This window comes from Ranitomeya variabilis, chromosome 4, assembly GCF_051348905.1.
Source record: "Ranitomeya variabilis isolate aRanVar5 chromosome 4, aRanVar5.hap1, whole genome shotgun sequence".
Classification (NCBI taxonomy): Eukaryota; Metazoa; Chordata; class Amphibia; order Anura; family Dendrobatidae; genus Ranitomeya; species Ranitomeya variabilis.
Window position 1 is genome coordinate 648,510,392 of NC_135235.1, and position 22,308 is coordinate 648,532,699.

The following is a 22,308-nucleotide window of genomic DNA, read 5'->3' on the forward strand; positions in this document are numbered from 1 at the left end:
TTGACTTTATCTTAGTAGGGAGTCACTAGTGAGGCGCTGCCGCGTTCTACGGGTGTAGTTCAGGGCGGTCATATAGTAATTAGGATTTACTGTGAGATTGTGTTCTTGTATATAAGTTCCCTGCGTGGAAAAACGTTTGTCATCTTTTTGGTTGGAAGTTAAAAGGAAAGTTAAAAACGCTATTTGCTTTCTGGCTCCTATTTGTCCCTGCATCCTTCTTTACCTGCGGTCCCTACACACACGCGGCTCCGCTCCGTACACCTCGTACACATGGCTCCGCTACATCCACACTATAAACCCCTCCTGACCCCACACATAAACTTCCCCTCATCCAGCACCATGACAACCAGCACAGCAGAGTCCTGCATACACTGAGGCCCCTGATCATGTGACCCCTGACTCCTCCCCTCCTGTGACCTCACCACAGGTCCTGTGCGCACAGAACAGCCATATATGTGGTGTGCGGCTCTGCAGGTGGAGGTAGGTGCTGGAGATTCCCCATTACTGGGCGGGGGCAGGGGGCAGTAACCCCTCCATTCCCGGAGATAGTGCCCCCAGCTCTGCCATGTGTATATGTACAGTAATAGGACGCTGGCTGTGCTCATGTATACAGGGGAGGGCGCTCTGGTTTGGGGACAGATGATGGAGATTACAGGGAATGGAAATGTCGGGTTTCCCTCCCTTCCGCTGTACAGTGACGTCCTTTCCTATGAGTTGTGTTCCCCATTACTCCTGCTGAGGAGAACACTGATAAGATAATGTGTGATTGTCCCACACTGGAGGAATTCTTTGTTTCTTCTCCATTATAAATGTTGTTGTTTCTCCTAATGAGGCGGCCGGAGCCCATGAAGGAATTGGCCAGATTTGCTCTAATTTAGGATAATTGATTTACAATGAGTTTATTTGATACAAATTGAATAAATAATGTATTTTCTATTTTCTTTGGGTCTTAAAGAAATATTAATCATTATTCTCATTTCTCACCTTTCCTGCTGCAGCACCTCTTGCCCAGACCTCCATTAGCTCACTACCGCCTGTCATCTCTTCCATCTTCAGTTTCACATTTCGGTGCCTCGGATGATCATTACACCTCAGACATGATATTTTGTTGCCTGGTCAAGTGCGAAGGGGGAGCAGATTGGAGAATCTGCATGAAGGCCAACAAAATAAGATCCCTCAAAATACCTCCGTATTCAGGAATTCTCCTTCAGAAAAGCATTTCCCACAGGCGGCCATACATTTCCTATCCCCACAACTTCCAGAGCAGCAGATGTGGAGGGAGAGTGTCAGCAGAGCTCCTTCATCTTTTCCTTCCCTGACAGTTCTCCTCTAGACTCAGAAGGGTTTAAGAATATTTATTGACATCATGATCAAGTGATCACTTCCTCCATGCAATGGAAATTTTTTTCCTGTGGAGTGTACTTGTGTCCATGCCCTCATTGACTCAAGAGCCGAAGCTCACAGTTTGAGAATTGCTGATCTACAGTAATTAACCATAAATGATGGCCATACTTCTGTGATCAGTGGCTGAACAGTTCAAGGGCTGGTCTGACATCACTTTGTATTTTGTATTTTTACACGGGATTCTCTATGATGATACATCATTATCTTCTCCCCAATCAGGTCTTTACAATATCGGATCCTCTCAGTGGAGATCTTCTATATAAGAGAATTTTCCTGATTGACTCATCAAGGATGGATAGAGACAGGGACAAGATGGCGGAGAGGATATTACACCTCACCCTAGAGATCCTCTTCCGGCTTACTGGAGAGGTGAGAGATTCTGATGACGTCACATTACATCATTCTTATTTATGGGAATAACAGGTGGACAGAACTGGAGAGGTGAGGACTCTGGAAATGTCTGTAGGGAGATTTATTAATGTGTCTCTCCGTAACCAGGATTACACAGTAGTGAAGAAGACCTCTAGTGAGCGCTGTCAGGCCTCTATGTCTGAGGGATGGGGAAGACCCCTTAGCCCAATCACGGGGCCTCCACCTCACCCCCTGATACATGACAACATCAATGGCCAGAAGATCCTTGAACTCGCCTATAAGATGATTGAGCTGCTGACTGGAGAGGTGACACTGCTGGGAATGCTGGGACATTATACAGTAACGCTATGAAGGGATTGGTGGATTATGGTATCATTGTATGTGTCAGGTTCCTATAAGGTGTCAGGATGTCACCGTCTATTTCTCCATGGAGGAGTGGGAGTATTTAGAAGGACACAAAGATCTGTACAAGGACGTCATGATGGAGGTTCCCCAGCCCCTCACATCACCAGGTAATAGACAGGAATAAATACACACGGCCTATAATTATCTGTATGTAAAGAATGAATTCAGTCCTTGTATGTGTTTCCTCCAGTTGTATCCAGTAAGAGGACAACACCAGAGAGATGTCCCCGTCCTCTTCTCCCACAGGACTGTACAGAAGAATACCCCAATGTTCCTCAGGATCATCAGGTAGATGGAGAGAAGGTGTCATGAGATCTCCCCTATGATGTGTAGACGGCTGTGAAGGTCTTGTGCTCAGTCTTGTTTTATCCACCAGTATTATATGTTTTATACTTGTGTAATGATTACGGTGGAGATGGCAGGATTAGAGCTGATCATAGATGTGACTTCTCCATCTGTCTGTGACTTTTACAATATTTGTTTCAGGGTGAAGATCTGACCCATATTAATACCACAGAGACATATGTGAGGGGTGATGAGTGGTGTAAAGAGGAGATTCCTACAGATAACACAGGTGAGTAGTAACCACTATATGCAGAGAAATCACAGATTCAAATAATAAAAAATAGAGCCAAAGAAATGCATATAATTTGTTATAAATTAAACGCATAGAAGCACGTTCACACTTTTGTGCATTTAACAGACAAATTCCAAGACAGAAACAGAATGCTCTGGTTTTCTTTTATCTGTTTACCAAAACATATTTAAGTTATAGTTACATAGTCAATATGGGTTTAAAGTGCAGACTATCAGCTTTAATTTGAGGGTAATCATATCCTAATTGGAGTAAGGGTTTGGGAATTACAGTTCTTTAATATGTAGCTGCCTCTTTTTCAAGGGACCAAAAATAATTGGACAATTATTGCAAAAGCTCTTTAATGGGCTGTATGGGCTTTTCTATCATTAATCCGTCATCAATTAAGCAGGTAAAAAATCTGGAGCTGATTCCAGGTGCTGCTTTTGCATTTGTAACCTGTTGGGGTATGTGTCCACGGTCAGTAAACGCTGCTTGTTTGACGCTGCGCAGAGCTGCAGCGTCAAACAAGCAGCGTCCAGATGTTCCAGCATAGTGGAGGGGATTTTATGAAAACCCGTGTCCACTATGCGTGGAAACACGCATCCGACTTCCCTGCGACTCCGGACATGCTGCGCGTCTTTTCAGATCGCAGTATGTCCGTGCTACCTGCGGCGACGCTGCGTTGCCGCAAGTAATATCACAGGGCGCTATGCGAGGGTGCGATGATCCCGGATGTGTACAGTTAACACATCCGGCATAATCGCGTCCCAGAAAGGGGGCGGGGCTTAGCGCCGAGCGGCTTCGCCGCTCCGGCGATACCGCCGGCCATCCTGACCGTGGACACATACCCTTGCTGTGAACCCACCACATAAAATCAAATTAACTCTCAATGAAAGAGAAACAGACAATCATTAGGATGAAAAAAAGTAGAAATCCATCAGAGACAGAGCAGAAATGTTAGGCGTGGCCAAATCAACAGTTTTTACAATTTGCTAAAAAAAACAAACAAAACCTAAGGCACTAATCAGCTTGGGAACTTAAAAATGCCTAGACATCCACAGAAGACAACATTGGTGGATGATCGCAGAATCCTTTTCATGGTGAAGAAAAACCCCGTGAAAACATCCAAGTGGAGAACACTGTCCAGGAATTAGGTGCTTCAGTATCTAAGTCTAACATAGAGAGAAGACTTTATGAGCACAAATACAGAGGGTTCATCACAAGTTGCAAACCATTTATCAGCCTTAAAAATGGAAAAGGCCAATTTAGACTTTGCCAAAAAACATCTAAAGAAGCCAGCCCATTTCTGGGAAAGCATTCTTCGGACAAATGAAACTAAGGTACCAAAATGATGTGAAAAAGAAAGTATGGAGAAGGCTTAGAATAACTCATGATCCAAAGCACCCCACATCCTCTGTAACATAGTGGTGGCAGGGTGATGGCATGTGCATGCATGGCTTCCAATGGCAAAGGGACACTGGTGGTTATTGATGATGTGACTGAAGACCGAAGCAGCCAGATAAATTCTGAGCTGTACAGGGCGATACATTCTGCTCAGATTCAACCAAGTGCAGTAAGATTGATTAGACGGGCTTCACAGTATAGATGGACAATGACCCAAAGCATACTGAGACAGCAACACAGGAATTTTATAAGGCTAAGACGTGGAATATTCTGCAATGGCCGAGTCAATCATTAGATCTCAACCCTGTCGAGCAGCATTTCACATATTTAAGACAAAGCTTAAGGCAGAAAGACCCAGAAACTAATAACAACTGATGTCAGCAAAGGCCTGGCAAAGCAACACAGAGGAGTAAACCCAGCATTTAGTGATGTCTAGAGATGATTGAACCCTAACGTAAAAGTTTGGGGTTCTTACCAGACAGTGTCGAGAGAGATAGATATTGTATCTTAAAAGTTTGAGTTCTCATTGTTTTCAATGGGGTTCTGGTTCAAGTTGGAGTCAGGTACTAGAACCCAAATTTTCACACCTCCACTCTTCCCTAGTGATGTCCATGGCTTTCAGACTTAAAACAGTCATTGCCGGCAAAGGATTCTCTGTGAAGTATTAAAAATGAACATTTTCCTAAATGTTTCACATGATAGTTTTGTTCAGTCCATTTAAAGGGAGCCTGTCAGGTCCCCCGTGCCCCCAGAACCACCACAGTTGAACAGGGTGGACCATTTATATGGATACACCTAAATAAAATGGGAATGGTTGGTGATCTTCCTGTTTGTGGCACATTAGTATATGGGAGGGGGAAAACTTTTCAATATGGGTGGTGACCATGGTGGCCATTTTGAAGTTGGCAATTTTGGAACCAACTTTATTTCTTTCAATGGGAAGAGGGTCACGTGACACATCAAACTTATTGAGAATTTCACAAGAAAAACAATTGTGTACTTGGTTTTATAGTAACCTTATTCTTTCATGAGTTATTTACACGTTTATGACCACTTATAAAATGTGTTTAAAGTGCTGCCCATTGTGCTGGATTGTAAATGCAACCCTGTTCTCACACTCTTGACACACTGATAGCAACACCGCAGAAAAAATGCTAGCACAGGCTTCCAGTATCCGTTGTTTCAGATGCTGCACATCTCGTATCTTCACAGCATAGACAATTGCTTTCAGATGACCCCAAACATAAAAGTCTAAGGGGGTCAGATCGGGAGACCTTGATGACCATTCAACTGGCCCACGATGACCAACCCACTTTCCAGGAAACTGTTCATGTAGGAATGCTCGGACCTGACACCCAAGATGGTGCACCACCATTGTGGGTGTGGTAACACATTTTACAAGCTCCAGCGTTATCACTAGCAATAGATGTACCTTGCGCATGCGCATGGCTTCTTTACCTCACTGCATACATCTTCTGAAGCCACGTGTACGTGTGCCGACTTCAGAGAGGTGCTCTGCGTACGATCGCCCCATTGACTAGTCTAAGCCCTCATTTCCATATCATAAATGGACTTTGGAAATATTTTTCAAAGATCTGTTCATGTATGTAATAAAGGGACTGTTAGGCAGGGTATTTACTGTATTTTTTTAAATTACAAGACGCACTCCCTTATTGGCGGGGTTGCAGTGATGGTGGAACGGGATCACAGAAGGCAGGGTTGTCTTCCTGAGGAAGGAACTACGGCACATGCAGTACGATGCTGTGGACCGAGAGTTGATGGTGAGGAAGACTGGAGTGCACTACTTTCCTGGCAGCCATTTTCCTGAAGCCGTGGGCTGCCAGAGGCGGCGCATGTGCAGACTGGAATTTTGGCCCAGCTGAGATCTCCGGCGGCCATTTTCCTGTCTGTAGCATCACACTGCTGGGGCACGCACTTCTCCCACCCAGGACCCTCAGCATTGCCCCACTTCTGCCGCCACCAGCTCTCTTAGGAAGGGACTATGCCTCATGTGACCTCGCTCCACCGCCGCCGCCACCCAGATACCTTAAATTCAGACTATAAGATTGACCCCCATCTTGTAAAACATCTACTTTCCTCCCCAAAATTAGTGGAACCTGTCAGGCTCCCAGTGACCCCCATAATCATCAGAAGTTGTGTCTGCATATGTACTCTATTTTTCGGAATATAAGATGCACCCCGTGTCTTATGGTCTGAAAAATAAGGTACATATGCAGACACAACTGCTGGTGGCTTGAGGGTCACTGGGGACCTGACAGGTTCCTGTTGATTAAACCTAAAAGTCGAGACTTCAATTGTATCTCAGCTGTTAAATTTTAAATCCAAAATAGTGGCATGCAAAGCTGAAATCACTGGGATTCGGTCACTGGCCAAATATTTTTGGACCTAACGGTGTGTATGTATGCGTATATACAGTTATATGAAAAAGTTTGGGCACCCCTATTAATCTTAAGCTTAATGTTTTCTAAAAATTGGTTTTTTTGCAACAGCTATTTCAGTTTCATATATCTAATAACTGTTGGACACAGTAATGTTTCTGCCTTGAAATGAGGTTTATTGTACTAACAGAAAATGTGCAATCTGCATTCAAACAAAATTTGACAGGTGCATAAGTATGGGCACCTCACCAGAAAAGTGACATTAATATTTAGTAGATCCTCCTTTTGCAAAAATAACAGCCTCTAGTTGCTTCCTGTAGCTTTTAATGAGTTCCTGGATCCTGGATGAAGGTATTTTTGACCATTCCTCCATACAAAACAATTCCAGTTCAGTTAAGTTTGATGGTTGCCGAGCATGGACAGCCCTCTTCAAATGATCCCACAGATGTTCAATGATATTCAGGTCTGGGGACTGGGATGGCCATTCCAGAACAGTGTAATTGTTCCTCTGCATGAATGCCTGAGTAGATTTGGAGCGGTGTTTTGGATAATTGTCTTGCTGAAAGATCCATCCCCTGCGTAACTTCAACTTTGTCACTGATTCATGAACATTATTGTCAAGAATCTGCTGATGCTGAGAGGAATCCATGCGTCCCTCAACTTTAACAAGATTCCCGGTGCCGGCATTGGCCACACAGCCCCAAAGCATGATGGAACCTCCACCAAATTTTACTGTGGGTAGCAAGTGTTTTTCTTGGAATGCTGTGTTTTTTTGCCACCATGCATAACGCCTTTTTGTATGACCAAACAACTCAATCTTGGTTTCATCAGTCCACAGGACCTTCTTCCAAAAAGAAATTGGCTTCTCCAAATGTGCTTTTGCATACCTCAGCCGATTCTGTTTGTGGCGTGCTTGCAGAAACGGCTTCTTTCGCATCACTCTCCCATACAGCTTCTCCTTGTGCAAAGTGCGTTGTATAGTTGACCGATGCACAGTGACACCATCTGCAGCAAGTTGATGCTGCAGCTCTCTGGAGGTGGTCTGAGGATTGTCCTTGACTGATCTCACCATTCTTCTTCTCTGCCTTTCTGATGTTTTTCTTGGCCTGCCACTTCTGGCCTTAACAAGAACTGTACCTGTGTTCTTCCATTTCCTTACTATGTTCCTCACAGTGGAAATTGACAGGTTAAATCTCTGAGATAGCTTTTTGTATCCTTCCACTGAACAACTATGTTGAATAATCTTTGTTTTCAGATCATTTGACAGTTGTTTTGAGGAGCCCATGATGCCACTCTTCAGAGGAGATTCAAACAGGAGAACAACTTGCAAGTGGCCACTTTAAGTAGCTTTTCTCATGATTGCATACACCTGGCTATGAAGTTCAAAGCTCAATGAGGTTACAAAACCCAAAAAAGTGCTTTAGTAAGTCAGTAAAAAGTAGGTATGAGTATTTAAAACAAGAAAATGATAAGGGTGCCCATACTTATGCACCTGTCAAATTTTGTTTGAATGCAGATTGCACATTTTCTGTTAGTACAATAAACCTCATTTCAAGGCAGAAACATTACTGTGTCCAACAGCTATTAGATATATGAAACTGAAATAGCTGTCGCAAAAAAACAATTTTTATTAAACATTAAGCTTAAGATTAATAGGTTTGCCCAAAATTTTTCATATAACTGTATATATGTATGTATGTGTACATACATACACCTCTGGCAAAAATTAAGAGACCACTGCAAAATTTCAGTTTGTTTGATTTTTCTCTTCATAGGTATATTTTTGAGTAAAATGTAAATTCTTTATTTAATCTATAAACTTCTGACAATTTGTCTCCTAATTTCCGATTGTTAAATTTTGTATCTTTTTTTTCTGAAAAAGAAAAATGGGCAAAATTAAAAAAAATTAAAAACAGTGCTTTCAGACCTCAAATAATGCAAAGAAAACAACACAAGTTCATAATCATTTAGAAACTACAATATTATTATTATTATTATTTATTATTATAGCGCCATTTATTCCATGGCGCTTTACATGTGAGGAGGGGTCTACATAATAAAAACAAGTACAATAATCTTAAACAATACAAGTCACGACTGGTACAGTAGGAGAGAGGACCCTGCCCGCGAGGGCTCACAATCTACAAGGGATGGGTGAGGATACAATAGGTGAGGGTAGAGCTGGTCGTGCAGCGGTTTGGTTGATTGGTGGTTACTGCAGGTTGTAGGCTTGTCGGAAGAGGTAGGTCTTCAGGTTCTTTTTGAAGGTTTCGATGGTAGGCGAGAGTCAGATATGTTGTGGTAGAGAGTTCCAGAGTAGGGGTGATGCACGAGAGAAATCTTGTATGCGATTGTGGGAAGAGGGGAGTAGAGAAGGAGATCTTGTGAGGATCGGAGGTTGCGTGCAGGTAAGTACTGTGAGATTGTTCTCACTAGCATATTGGGGAACACTTGCTTGGCAGCGGATTAACGTAGTCGAGCACGGTTTTTCACACAAAACAGTCCATACGGTTTATTAAAAACGTCATAACCCACTCCGTAAGCCAGGCTGCACATCACCGGCTTACACATAGTCCATTACTTCATCACTTATGGTTTTACAAAGCATTCATTAGCCACGCCTGTCTCTCTCCAGGCACCAGGTGACTGCACAGTGCATAGAGGAGATACACTTATCTGCCGTATATTACAGTATATTACAATCCCCTTGTCCGGGGTTACCTTCCAGGAGAACCGCTCTTCTCTCTGACTCCATGTCAGTCCTGTCTTTCTGGGAAAGCTGCCTCACAGAGATCACCAACTTGCCTGGCAGGCACACGTCAGTCAGTCCAGACCCACCAAAGTACGGTAGCTTCCCCCAACGCAGAAGCCGCCACAGATCCTCCAGGTCCACAGTTTCCCTGTGTGTTGTTCAGGATGTCCAGCCCCACCTGGGACCGTCCCACCCCAGGCCACCACGTCCAAAGCCCCACCATGTGCTACTCAGGAAGATAGCACTCCCAACACACAGGCTCTTTCAGGACCTTCAGCACAGAACCATGTAGCTGTGTACAGTATATTACAATCCTCTTGTCTGGGGTTACTTTCCAGGAGCACCGCTCCTCACTCTGACTCCTTGTCAGAGCTGTCTTTCTGAGAAAGCTGCCTCACGGGGATCACCAACTTGCCTGGTAGGCCAGACCCACCGAAGGACGATAGCTTCCCCCAACATAGAAGAAGTCACAGACTGTCCAGGTCCATGGTTTCCCTGTGCGCTGTTCAGGACGTCTGTCCCCACCTGGAACCGTACAATACACAGGCGTGTAGCCTGTCCGAGTGCTATTCAGGACGTTCGTCCAACACCCCAGGCCACCAGGTCCAAAGCCCCACCATGTGCTACTCAGAAAGATAACACTGCCAACACATAGGCTCTTTCAGGACCTTCAGCACAGAACCATTCAGGTCTATACTCAGAGACCATGTGACCCACACCCTGGTCATATTATGAAGCTGTAACCACTCCCACAGGTGGGAGGTGTGTGTGTGTGGCTAGTTCGACCCGCCCATCTCTCATAACTAGCCCTGCCAGCCTCCCTTGTTAAACAACACAATTTACTTGTAGGACTACAGGTCCCAGAACATCCTTACTGGCTGACAGTGCAGAGTGTCTTCCTCTCCGACACACATACCAGCCATTCACAATACTGCGGGGTTTTGACTCATTACCACCATTATGCCTGCGATTCCCATGCACTCCCATGGCCTCAATACACCTCCATGCGTATTCTGGGAAGACCATGCATTGCCCCCTACCTGTAACAGGGGTCACTTCATCACAGTACTGGGAAACGAGGTCACAGATGTTTGGAGGAGACAGGTTGTTGATGGCTTTGTATGTCATGGTTAGGGTTTTGTACTGGAGTCTCTTGGCAATGGGGAGCCAGTAAAGGGATTGACATAGGGGAGAGGCTGGGGAATAGCGGGGGGACAGGTGGATTATTCGGGCATAAGAGTTTAGATTAGATTGGAGGGGTGCGAGAGTGTTCGAGGGGAAGCCACAGAGCAGGAGATTGCAGTAGTCAAGGCGGGAGATGATGAGGTCATGGACTAGGGTTTTTGCAGATTCTTGGTTTAGGAATGTAAGGATCCGTGAAATATTTTTGAGTTGAAGTCGGCAGGAAGTGGAAAGGGCTTGGATATGTGGTTTGTGAAGGAGAGATCAGTGTCAAGGATTACCCCGAGGCAGCGAGCTTGTGGGACTAGGGAGAGTGGGCAGCAATACCAATGTTTTAACTCAAGAAGAGTTCAGAAATCAATATTTTGTGGAATAACCATGATTTTTAATCACCGCTTTAATGCGTCTTGGCATGCTTTCCACGAGTCTTTAACACTGCTTTTGCCACAAAAATTGAAACAGTTTGTCTTTGTTTCATGGCTTGTGACTATCCATCATCCTCTTGATTACATGCCAGAGGTTTTCAATGGGGTTCAGGTTTGGAGATTGGGCTGCCCATGACAGGCTTTTGATGTGGTGGTCTCTTAATTTTTGCCAGAGCTGTACGTAGGTATTCCCCCTATAATGTATATGTTCATACACAGCCAGAACCCTAGTTACCTGGCCGAATCCCTATTACTCAGCAATTTAATTACCTGAATTCAGGTTGAAGGTTTCAGCTGCAGTGGTTTTATTATACATGTGTTCACCAATATCTAATAGGGATCCATTTGGGTTCCAAAAAAGCCAGATCTTTTTTCATGAACGGAGTAAAGAAATCTAGATCACCAAAAAGAGCCAGACTGCCCATCACTAGAGTGAAGCTGGGAAGGATTGGGAGGGTTTTAGGTGGAGTTACAGGGGGTGTGCTCAATGCTGGTTTGCAGCCCAGCATGAGGGCTGATGGGAAATGTAGTCAGAAGGGAGCAAGGGTTTCTGAACCGGAAGTGATGACTGTGAGAGCAGAGCTGGAGCAGGAAACAGGAAGTGGAGCAGAAAGGTATAAATGAAAATTGACATAAAACAAATATGGGGGACATTATCCTTAGGCATTTATGACAAAACCAGTAAGTTAGTCATGGTAGTGGACAACGTCCTTAGCCCCTTCATCCCCCAAGCCTGTTTTCACCTTCCTGACCAGGCCAACTTTTACAATTCTGACCAGTGTCACTTAATAAGGTAATATCTCTGGAACGCTTCAACGGATCCCACTGATTCTGATATATTTTTTTCATGACACATTGTACTTCATGTTGGTGATAAATTTAGGTCTCAATTTTTTACATTTATTTGTGAAAATATCATTTTCCACATGTCTACTTTAAATCAGAAATTTTTTTTACATTTTTTCCTTAGGAAGTTTGAAGGGTTAAAATTTTATCAGCAATTTCTAATTTTCCAATAAAAACAATGTTTTTAGGGACTACATTATATTTGAAGTGATATTGAGGGATCTATGACAGAAAATACCCAAAAGTGACACCATTTAAAAACCGAACCCCTCAAAGTGCTAAAAACCACATTCAAGTTTATTAACCCTTCAGGTGTTTTACAGTAATTAAAGTTACTTTTTCCCCATCTTTGAGCCTTTAATGTGCCTAAACAGTGGAACCCCCCCACCCCACCAGTAACCCCACATTGGAAACTACACCCATCAAAGAATTTATTGAGATTTGTGGTGTTCACCTTGAACAATGAACTCACAGGTGCTTCACAGAATTTGATAGCGTTGAGCTGTGGAAATAACAAAAAAAAATCACTTTTGTCCCACTAAATGTTACTTTAGCTTAAATTTTTGGTATTTCATAAGAACACCACAAGTAAATAGGCCCCAAAATTTACTGTGCAATTTATCCTGACCATACTGGTGCCCCACATGTGGAGGAAAACTACTATTTGGGCATATGACAGGGCTCGGAAGGGAAGGAATGCTATTTGACTTTGAAGCTCTGTTTTGGCTGGAATACATAGCGGAGGGCCCTGATATGCCAAAACAGCAGAAACCTTTATATAAGTGACCCAATTTTGGAAACTATACCTCTCGAGGAATTCATCTAGCATTTTTATCCCTCAGGCGAATCACATAATTGTATAACATTGAACTGAGTGAATGAAAAATTACCTTTTAATCTACTATAATTTTGGCCCCAAGTTTTTAATTTTCAAAGTGGAAAGCTCAGAAGGGAATGAGCGATTAAATCGATAACAGATTTATATCAGGTTTTTATGTTTGGCTGCTGTCACACACTAAAAAACAATTTTTTAACTGTTTAAAAGAAAAAAAATGTTGGTGTATTTTTAGAGCTATAATCTTTTTATATTGCTGCCGTCAAAGTCATGTGAGAGTTTGTTTTTTGCTGGACATGTCGCTTTTATTGATAAAACTTTCCGGCCCATGACCAGCAACTCCGTTTTTTTTTTTTATTCTGCTTACTGTGAGGAACAATTGACAGCTTTATTATTCGGGTTAGTACGATTACAGCGACACCACATTTATATAATATATTTTGTTTTGCTACATTTTGAGAAGAGCTATAGCATGATCTAAAGGCACCCTTAAGTTGGCAGATCTGGAGGTCATCATGATGACCTTAAGTTGCGTTGGCAATAATTGCGCCCGCAATTACATGTCAGGGGTGCTTATTGGATTGGGAGCCCCCTCCTTCTCCCAGCCTCCTAAATGCTGCGATTGCTATTGATCACGGCATTTATGCGTTGTAAGAGCCCGGGGCGGTGCAGGTACCATCCCAGTTTATGAGAGTATAAAAAATATACACTGCTCAAAAAAATAAAGGGAACACTAAAATACCACATCCTAGATATCTCTGAATGAAATATTCCAGTTGCAAATTTTTACTCATTGCATAGTGGAATGTGTTCAGAACATTAAAACATAACAATTATCAATGTAAATCAGAATGAATATCCCATGGAGGTCTGGATTTGGAATGATACTCAAAATCAAAGTGGAAAATCAAATTACAGGCTGATCCAACTTCAGTGGAAATGCCTCATGGCAAGGAAAAGATTCTCAGTATTGTGTGTGGCCTCCGCGTGCCTGTATGAATTCCCTACTGTACAACACCTGGGCATGCTCCTGATGAGGCGGCGGATGGTCTCCTGAGGGATCTCCTCCCAGACCTGGACTAAAGCATCCGCCAACTCCTGAACAGTCTGTGGTGCAACGTGACCGTGTATGGAGCGAGACATGATATCCCAGATGTGCTTAATCGGATTCAGGTCTGGGGAACGGGCGGACCAGTCCATAGGTTCAATGCCTTCATCTTGCAGGAACTGCTGACACACTCCAGCCACATGAGGTCTGGCATTGTCCTGCATTAGGAGGAACCCAGGGCCAAACACACCAGCATATGGTCTCACAAGGGGTCTGAGGATCTCATCTCGGTACCTAATGGCAGTCAGGCTATCTCTTGCGAGCACATGGAGGGCTGTGCGGCCCTCCAAAGAAATGCCACCCCACACCATTACTGACCCACTGCCAAAGCGGTCATACTGAAGGATGTTGCAGGCAGCAGATCGCTCTCCACAGCGTCTCCAGACTCTGTCACATGTGCTCAGTGTGAACCTGCTTTCATCTATGAAGAGCACAGGGTGCCAGTGGTGAATTTGCCAATCCTGGTGTTCTGTGGCAAATGCCAAGCATCCTGCATGGTGTTTGGCTGTGAGCACAACCCCCATCTGTGGACGTCGGGCACTCAGACCATCCTCATGGAGTCGGTTTCTAACCGTTTTTGCAGACACATGCACAATTATGGCCTGCTGGAGGTCATTTTTGCCGGGCCCTGGCAATGCTCCTCCTTTTCCTTCTTGCACAAAGGCAGAGGTAGCGGTCCTGCTGCTGGGTTCTTGCCCTCCTACGGCCCCCTCCACGTCTTCTGGTGTACTGGCCTGTCTCCTGGTAGCGCCTCCAGCCTCTGGACACTACGTTGACAGACACAGCAAACCTTCTTGCCACAGCTCGCATTGATGTGCCATCCTGGATGAGCTGCACTATCTGAGCCACTTGTGGGTTGTAAGTTCCGTCTCAAGTTACCACGAGTGTGATAGCACAACCAACATTCAAAAGTGACCAAAACATCAGCCAGAAAGCATTGGCACTGAGATGTGGTCTGTGGTCCCCACCTGCAGAACCACTCCTTTATTGAGGGTGTCTTGATAATTACTGTATATATTCGAGTATAAGCCGAGATTTTCAGCCCAAATTTTTGGGCTGAAAGTGCCCCTCTCGGCTTATACTCGAGTCACGGTCGGCGGCAGGGTCGGTGGGTGAGGGGGAGAGGGTGCTGAGGCATACTTACCTGCTTCCGGGGCTCCTGGCGCTGTCCCTGCAGTCCCACGGTCTCCGGGTGCCGCAGCTCTTCCCCTGTTCAGCGGTCACGTGGGACCGCTCATTAGAGAAATGAATATGGACTCCACTCCCATAGGGGTGGAGCTGCATATTCATTTCTCTAAAGAGCGGTAACGGTGACCGCTGATAGAGGAAGAGGCTGCGGCACCGAAGACCAGCTGTCCGGGGGAAGAAGCGGGCCGCCGGGAGCAGGTAAGTATTACATAGTCACCTGTCCGCGTTCCACACGCCGGGCGCCGCTCCATCTTCCCGGCGTCTCTCCGCACTGACTGTGCAGGTCAGAGGGCGCGATGACGCATATAGTGTGTGCGCCGCCCTCTGCCTGATCAGTCAGTGCAGAGAGACGCCGGGACGGGGACGCTGAGGAGCTGCAAGCAAGAGAGGTGAGTATGTCATTTTTTTTTTTTTTTCCGCAGCAGCAGCAATGGCACAGCTTTCTATGGTACATCTATGGGGCAATAATGAACGGTGCAGAGCAGTATATGGCACAGCTATGGGGCAATAATGAACGGTGCAGAGCACTATATGGCACAGCTATGGGGCAATAATGAACAGTGCAGAGCACTATATGGCACAGCTATGGGGCAATAATGAACGGTGCAGAGCACTATATGGCACAGCTATGTGGCAATAATGAACGGTGCAGAGCACTATATGGCACAGCTTTCTATGGTACAGCTATGGGGCAATAATGAACGGTGCAGAGCACTATATGGCACAGCTATGGGGCAATAATGAACGGTGCAGAGCACTATATGGCACAGCTTTCTATGGTACAGCTATGGGGCAATAATGAACGGTGCTGAGCACTATATGGCACAGCTATGGGGCCATAATGAACGGTATGGAGCATCTATTTTTATTTTTGAAATTCACCGGTAGCTGCTGCATTTTGCACCCTAGGCTTATACTCGAGTCAATAAGTTTTCCCAGTTTTTTGTGGCAAAATTAGGGGGGTCGGCTTATACTCGGGTCGGCTTATACTCGCGTATATACGGTACCAATAATTTCCATGTGTTGTCTAGTCCATTTGCACAACCGCATGTGAAATTGATTGTCAATCAGTGTTGCTTCCTAAGTGGACAGTTTGATTTCACAGAAGTTTGATTTACTTGGAGTTATATTCTGTTGTTTAAGTGTTCCCTTTATTTTTTTGAGCAGTGTATATATCTGCTATTTCCATGCCAGTAATTATCCCATCTGTCAAAATATTAATTAACCCATATGTTAAATTTGATTTATAAAAAAAGGAACTATAGATCTAATGTTTTGGGGTTCCTGTCATGAATCCCCAATGGCTAGGGATAGCACAGGACAAGCAAAGTACAAATAAATAACGGACGAGCTCTAGGGTGATGGAACCTGGGCTGACCGCTGCCCTACGCCTGACAAACGCAACTAGAGATAGCCAGGGAGCGTGCCTACGTTGGTTCTAGACGCCACGCACCAGCCTAAGAGCTAACTAGTACTGCAGAGAAAATAAAGACCTCACTTGCCTCCAGAGGAATGAACCCCAAAAGATATAGTTGCCCCCTCACATGTATTGACGGTGAAATGAGAGGAAGGCACACACACAGAGATGATATATATAGTTTTAGCAAATTGAGGCCCGCTGTAAACTAGAAAGCAGAACGATACAAAAGGGGACTGAGCGGTCAGCAAAAAACCCTAATCAAAAAAACCATCCTGAGATTACAAGAACCCATGTGCCAACTCATGGCACATGGGGAGAACCTCAGTCCACTAGAGCTACCAGCTAGCATAGAGACATAATAAGCAAGCTGGACAAAAAAACAAACAACTGAAAATCAGCACTTAGCTTATCTTGAAAGATCTGGGAGCAGGTAGGCAGGAACCAAACAGAGCACATCTGAATACATTGATAGCCGGCAAGGAAATGACAGAAAGGCCAGGTAAAATAGGAAACACCCAGCCTCTGATGGACAGGTGGAAACCAAAGGCCGCAACCCACCAAAGTCACCCAGTACCAGCAGTAACCACCAGAGGGAGCCCACAAACAGAATCCACAACAGGTTCCCCCAACTCCACCCCGAGATCAAAAGGTTGTATATACACCATTGATTAAAAAATCAAAAAGTTATGGCTTTCTCAAAATTTTGTCACAAAGCAAAATTTTATTTAACTTATTTTTGATTACAAAGTTCATAATTATTTTAAGCCTTAAAAAAAAAAAATCTATACAGTGGGGAAAATAAGTAATTGAAACACTATTTTGCAAGTTTTCCCACCTACAAAGAATGGAGAGGTCTATAATTTTTTATCGTAGATACACTTCAACTGTGAGAGACAGAATGTAAAAATGAAAACCAGACAATCACATTGTATGATTTTTAAATAATTAAATTGCATTTTATTGCATGAAATAAGTATTTGATCACCTACTGACCAACAAAAATTCTGGCTCTCAGACCTGTTAGTTTTTCTTTAAGAAGCCATCCTACTCCGCACTCATTACCTGTATTAATGGCACCTGTTTGAATTTGTTACCTGTACAAAAGACACCTGTCCACACATTCTATTACACTCTAACCTCTCCACCATAGCCAAGACCAAAGAGCTGTCTACAGACACCAGGGACAAAATTGTAGACCTGCACAAGGCTGGGATGGGCTACAGGACAATAGGCAAGCATCTTGGCGAGAAGGCAACAAATGTTGGCACAGTTATTAGAAAATGGAAGAAGCACAAGAATACTGTAAATCTTCCTCAGTCTAGGGCTCCATGCAAGATCTTTCCTCATGGGGTAAGGATGAATCTGAGAAAGGTCATGAATTGGTCCTCTACTACACAGGAAAACCTGTTTAATGACCTGAAGAGAGCTGGGACCACAATCTCAAATATTACCGTTAGTACCACACTACGCCGTCATGGATTAAAATCCTGCAGAGCACACAAGGTCCACAAGCTCACGCCAGTACATGTCCAGGCCCGTTTGAAGTTCACCAGGGACCATCAGGATGATCCAGAGGAGGCATGGGAGAAGGTCCAGTGGTCAGATGAGACCAAAATAGAACTTTTTGGTATCGACTCCACTCGCCGTGTTTGGAGAAAGAAGGATGAATACAACCCCAGGAACACTGTCCCAACCGTGAAGCATCTGTGTGGAGGAGTAGCAAAATTCCCTGCTGCAGTATGTGCAAACTTGGTCAAGAACTACAGGAAATGTCTGACCTCTGTAATTGCGAGCAAAAGTTTCTGTACCAAATATTAAGGTCTGTTTTTCTATTGTATCAAATACTTATTTCATGAAATAAAGCACAAATTAATTATGTAAAAAATCATACAGTGTGATTTTCTGTATATTTTTTTATGATTCTGTCTCTCACAGTTAATGTGTACCTACGATAAAAATTACCGACCTCTCCATTCATTGCAGGTGAGAAAACTTGCAAAATCGGCAGTGTATCAAATACTTGTTTTCCCCACTATATACATAACAGTGTACAAGATTGGTAGTGTCATAATTGAAAAATCCTGTGTTCTAATCAATTTTACTGAACACATATGAAACCCAAAAAGTAATGACATTTTTTTCACCACTTACAAAACTCAAAATTACTTTGACAACATTGCGGGGTTTTTGTTATAATTTCAAACAACTTTTTACATTTTTCAGTGGAATTCATAATAAAATCAATCCTGTCATTCAAAACTATAATTTGTCCAGTAAAAAAAACAAACCTTAATATGGCTATAAAAACATTATGGCTTTTATAAGATAAAAAAAATGAGTGACTTTTGTTTCTGATTGACAGAGGGCAAAATTAAAGGTTTTACACCATAAATAATTATATTTTGAGGGAATATTATTTTAATGAAATATACTTTGTGTAACTTGAGTTATTGAACTCTGTAGAAAACCCATTGTTTGCACATAACCCAGCTACAAACTCCATAAGATCTGAAATTGCACCCATATTATTTGTCAGTCACAATTCCTTACATGTAAGGCAAGTTTTCCACTTCTAATGTGTATGGCAACTTTAATAACGACATTTGAATTTTCCTACTTATATCACAATTTGCTAAAATTTATACTGAAACGTGATAATAAATGAATATAAGTATATAGTAATATTATTACAAAAAAACCTAAATTTTATTTTTGGCAGAAGGCTGTACCAGAAACGCAGAGGGTCATATGAAGTCATCAAATTTTAAAGCAGATGATCAAGGGATCACAGAAGATTCATATGAAAAGGATGCCGTTATTCCTGCTTCACAGACAGCCGTTTGCAGCAATTATCTAACATCTGATACTTTTCAACAGCTACTATCTACTGACTTTTCACATAATGTTAAGCAAAGCAAACATGACAGGAGAGATGTTGAGCTATCATCTCAAACAGTAGAAAAGCAATTTTCATATTCAGAATGTGACAAAAGTTGTACTGTTACATTACATCTTGCTGCACATCAGAGAATTTGCACAGAGAAGAAGACATATTCATGTTCTGAATGTGGGAAATCTTTTATACGGAAATCATGTCTTATTGCACATCAAATAATTCACACCAAAGTGAAGCCATATTTATGCTCAGAATGTGGGAAATGTTTCACCAAGAAATCCTGTCTCATTACACATCAGAGAAGTCACACAGGGGTGAAGTCATTTTCATGTTTTATATGTGGGAAATGTTTCTACCAGAAATCAAATCTAGCCACACATGAGAGAATTCACACAGAACAGACGTCCCTTACAAATTCAGAATGTGGAAAAGGGTTTACGAAGAAATCAGATCTTGCTGAACATCAGAGAAGTCACACCGGTGAGAAGCCATATTCATGCGCTGAATGTGGAAACTGCTTCAACAGGAAATCAAATCTTATAAGACATCGGAGAACTCACACAGGGGAAAAGCCATTTTCATGTTTAGAATGTGGGAAAAGTTTTAACAACAAATCAAATCTTATTATACATCTGAGAAGTCACACAGGAGAGAAGCCATTTTCATGTTTAGAATGTGGGAAATGTTTTAACAACAAATCAAATCTTATTGTACATCAGAGAAGTCACACAGGGGTGAAGCCATTTTCATGTTCTGAATGTGGGAAAAGTTTTATGAACAAATCAAATCTTACTGTACATCTGAGAAGTCACACAGGAGAGAAGCCATTTTCATGTTCAGGATGTGGAAAATGTTTTAACCAAAAATCAAGTCTTGTGAAGCATGAGAGAATTCACATAAAGGAGAGTTCAGAATGTGGGGAAGGGATTACAAAAAAATCAGATTTTGTTGCACATCAGAAAAGACACTCAATTAAGAAGCCATATTCATGTTCTGAATGTGGGAAATGTTTTTACAGTAACTCACAACTTATTAGACATCAGAGAACTCACACAGGTGAAAAGCCATTTCCCTGTTCTGAATGTGGAAAGTGTTTTAAATACAAACCACATCTTACTGTACATTTGAGAAGTCATACAGGGGAAAGGCCATTTTCATGTTCAGAATGTGGAATATGTTTTAGCAATAAATCAAGTCTTGTTACACATGAAAGTATTCATACAGGGGAGAAGCCATATTCTTGTTCTGAGTGTGGAAAATGTTTTTACAGGAAATCACATCTTATTAGACATCAGACAACTCACACTGGTGAGAAGCCATATTCATGTTCTGAATGTGGAAAATGTTTTTACAGTAACTCACAACTTATTAGACATCAGAGAACTCACACAGGTGAAAAGCCATTTCCCTGTTCTGAATGTGGAAAGTGTTTTAAATACAAACCACATCTTACTGTACATTTGAGAAGTCATACAGGGGAAAGGCCATTTTCATGTTCAGAATGTGGAATATGTTTTAGCAGTAAATCAAGTCTTGTTACACATGAAAATATTCATACAGGGGAGAAGCCATATTCTTGTTCTGAGTGTGGAAAATGTTTTTACAGGAAATCACATCTTATTAGACATCAGACAACTCACACTGGTGAGAAGCCATATTCATGTTCTGAATGTGTAAAATGTTTTAACAGGAAATCACATCTTATTAGACATCAGAGAATTCACACCGATGAAAAGCCATTTTCATGTTCATAATGTGGGAAATGTTTTATACATAAATAAACTCTTGCTGTACACCAGAAAATTCACACAGGAGAGAAGCCATTTGTATGTTCAGAAAGCAGAAAATGTTTTCCTCAGACAACTTGTCTTCATGACAAAATTCATAAGGTAATACGACAATCAAAAAAAGCACGTCCACAGGAGATACAAAAAAGCAATATTGCAATTGTTCTGAGGAAAGCATGATGCAGAAAGGCACATAAACTAGGAAAATAAAGTGCAAAATCCAGTGGCTCAAAAGTACACAAAGAAGAATATTATGTACCAGACTGGGACATATGAAAGTGCTAGAGAAAACAGACCACCACTCTAACCCTGTTTCACGGTCAAGCTTTTTCAAGGGATTATGTATACATATATGTGAACTTCAAAACTTGATATTAATCATTAAATGTTTGCAGTATGTGCTTGTATTTGGTCTTATCGTAATTTTTTTCATGCTATAATTGTGAAAAGTTGGCTGAGGGCTGTTAGGCAATTTTGTTCATAAATCGTAACATGAAAATTGCACAGTAGATTCCTCCTAGAGTTTTTTTTAGGTCACTTTATGCTCTTGAAAATGGTTCTTTTATAGACGTTAATTATTTTAACAACACTGTGCCGTTAATCCAGTCTAGAGATACTATTATCTGTCCATTTCATCATACTAATTTTACTTTCTAGAGAAATGTTGTGTAGCAATATTTGTTCTATAGCTCTCTTTATTCCAAAATGCAAAAAAGGGTTTACAGTAAATCACAATCCGTTAACTATCTCCAGAGAATTTGATAATATGGCAGTATGGTGGTTACTGGCATGTTGTAGTCTTTCCTGAAGAGGTGGGTTTTCATATTGCTTTTAAAAGGTTTCAAAAGTGGGAGTCTCATTGGTTGGGTTAGCAGAAACCAGAGTATATGGGAAGCCTTGTAGAAATCTTGGAGAGAATTCTGTGAGGACCAAAAGAGGAGCTTAAAGAAGTAGAAATAGAGGAGTAGCGAACCAGCGAATAAGGCTGCATTTTTTTGTAAGTGAAACTTAACATTTAATGTGCAAATTAAGAGGCTCCAAAGGCAATTTAACATTAGTGCAAGTAGGGTACTAGTAACCATACCTACGCATTTCGGCTTTCTACTGAACTCAGGGTCTATGTATCTAAGAAAAAAAAATCTGTCTTTTTTTAAACATATCTTGTGATTTTTAGGTGTTCCTAAAGGAAATTTGATCATCAGAAATAGTTACTGTATTTTTCGGATTATAAGATGCACCTTTTCCCCCAGATTTGAGGGGTAAATGGGGGTACACCTTATAATGCAAATGTAGCTTATCTGGGTCGTG

At 42.3% G+C, this 22,308-nt stretch overlaps 1 protein-coding gene across 2 annotated transcripts; it reads left to right on the plus strand.

Annotated features, from left to right (window-relative positions):
- The first annotated feature begins 438 nt into the window (after positions 1 to 438).
- Positions 439 to 21,406, plus strand: LOC143766143 (uncharacterized). Of its 2 annotated transcripts, XM_077253602.1 has the most exons (7): positions 439 to 480; positions 1,624 to 1,773; positions 1,903 to 2,082; positions 2,165 to 2,288; positions 2,372 to 2,469; positions 2,668 to 2,755; positions 19,037 to 21,406. In XM_077253602.1, exons 1-7 carry the CDS (start codon positions 454 to 456, stop codon positions 20,965 to 20,967), a joined length of 2,598 nt encoding a protein of 865 aa, XP_077109717.1. In that variant the 5' UTR covers positions 439 to 453; the 3' UTR covers positions 20,968 to 21,406. The 2 variants fall into 2 exon arrangements, with proteins under 2 accessions (XP_077109717.1, XP_077109716.1); XM_077253601.1 differs by lacking the exon at positions 439 to 480 and having other exon boundaries at positions 1,442 to 1,773.
- The last annotated feature ends 902 nt before the right edge of the window (positions 21,407 to 22,308 follow it).

Excerpts from the sequence above, each read along its gene's own strand:
- LOC143766143 (XM_077253601.1), top strand. The coding sequence starts at position 1,591 with ATGATGATACATCATTATCTTCTCCCCAATCAGGTCTTTACAATATCG. Across the intron at positions 2,289-2,371 it reads CCAGCCCCTCACATCACCAG|TTGTATCCAGTAAGAGGACA; the intron begins GTAATAGACAGG and ends TGTTTCCTCCAG. Across the intron at positions 2,470-2,667 it reads ATGTTCCTCAGGATCATCAG|GGTGAAGATCTGACCCATAT; the intron begins GTAGATGGAGAG and ends TATTTGTTTCAG.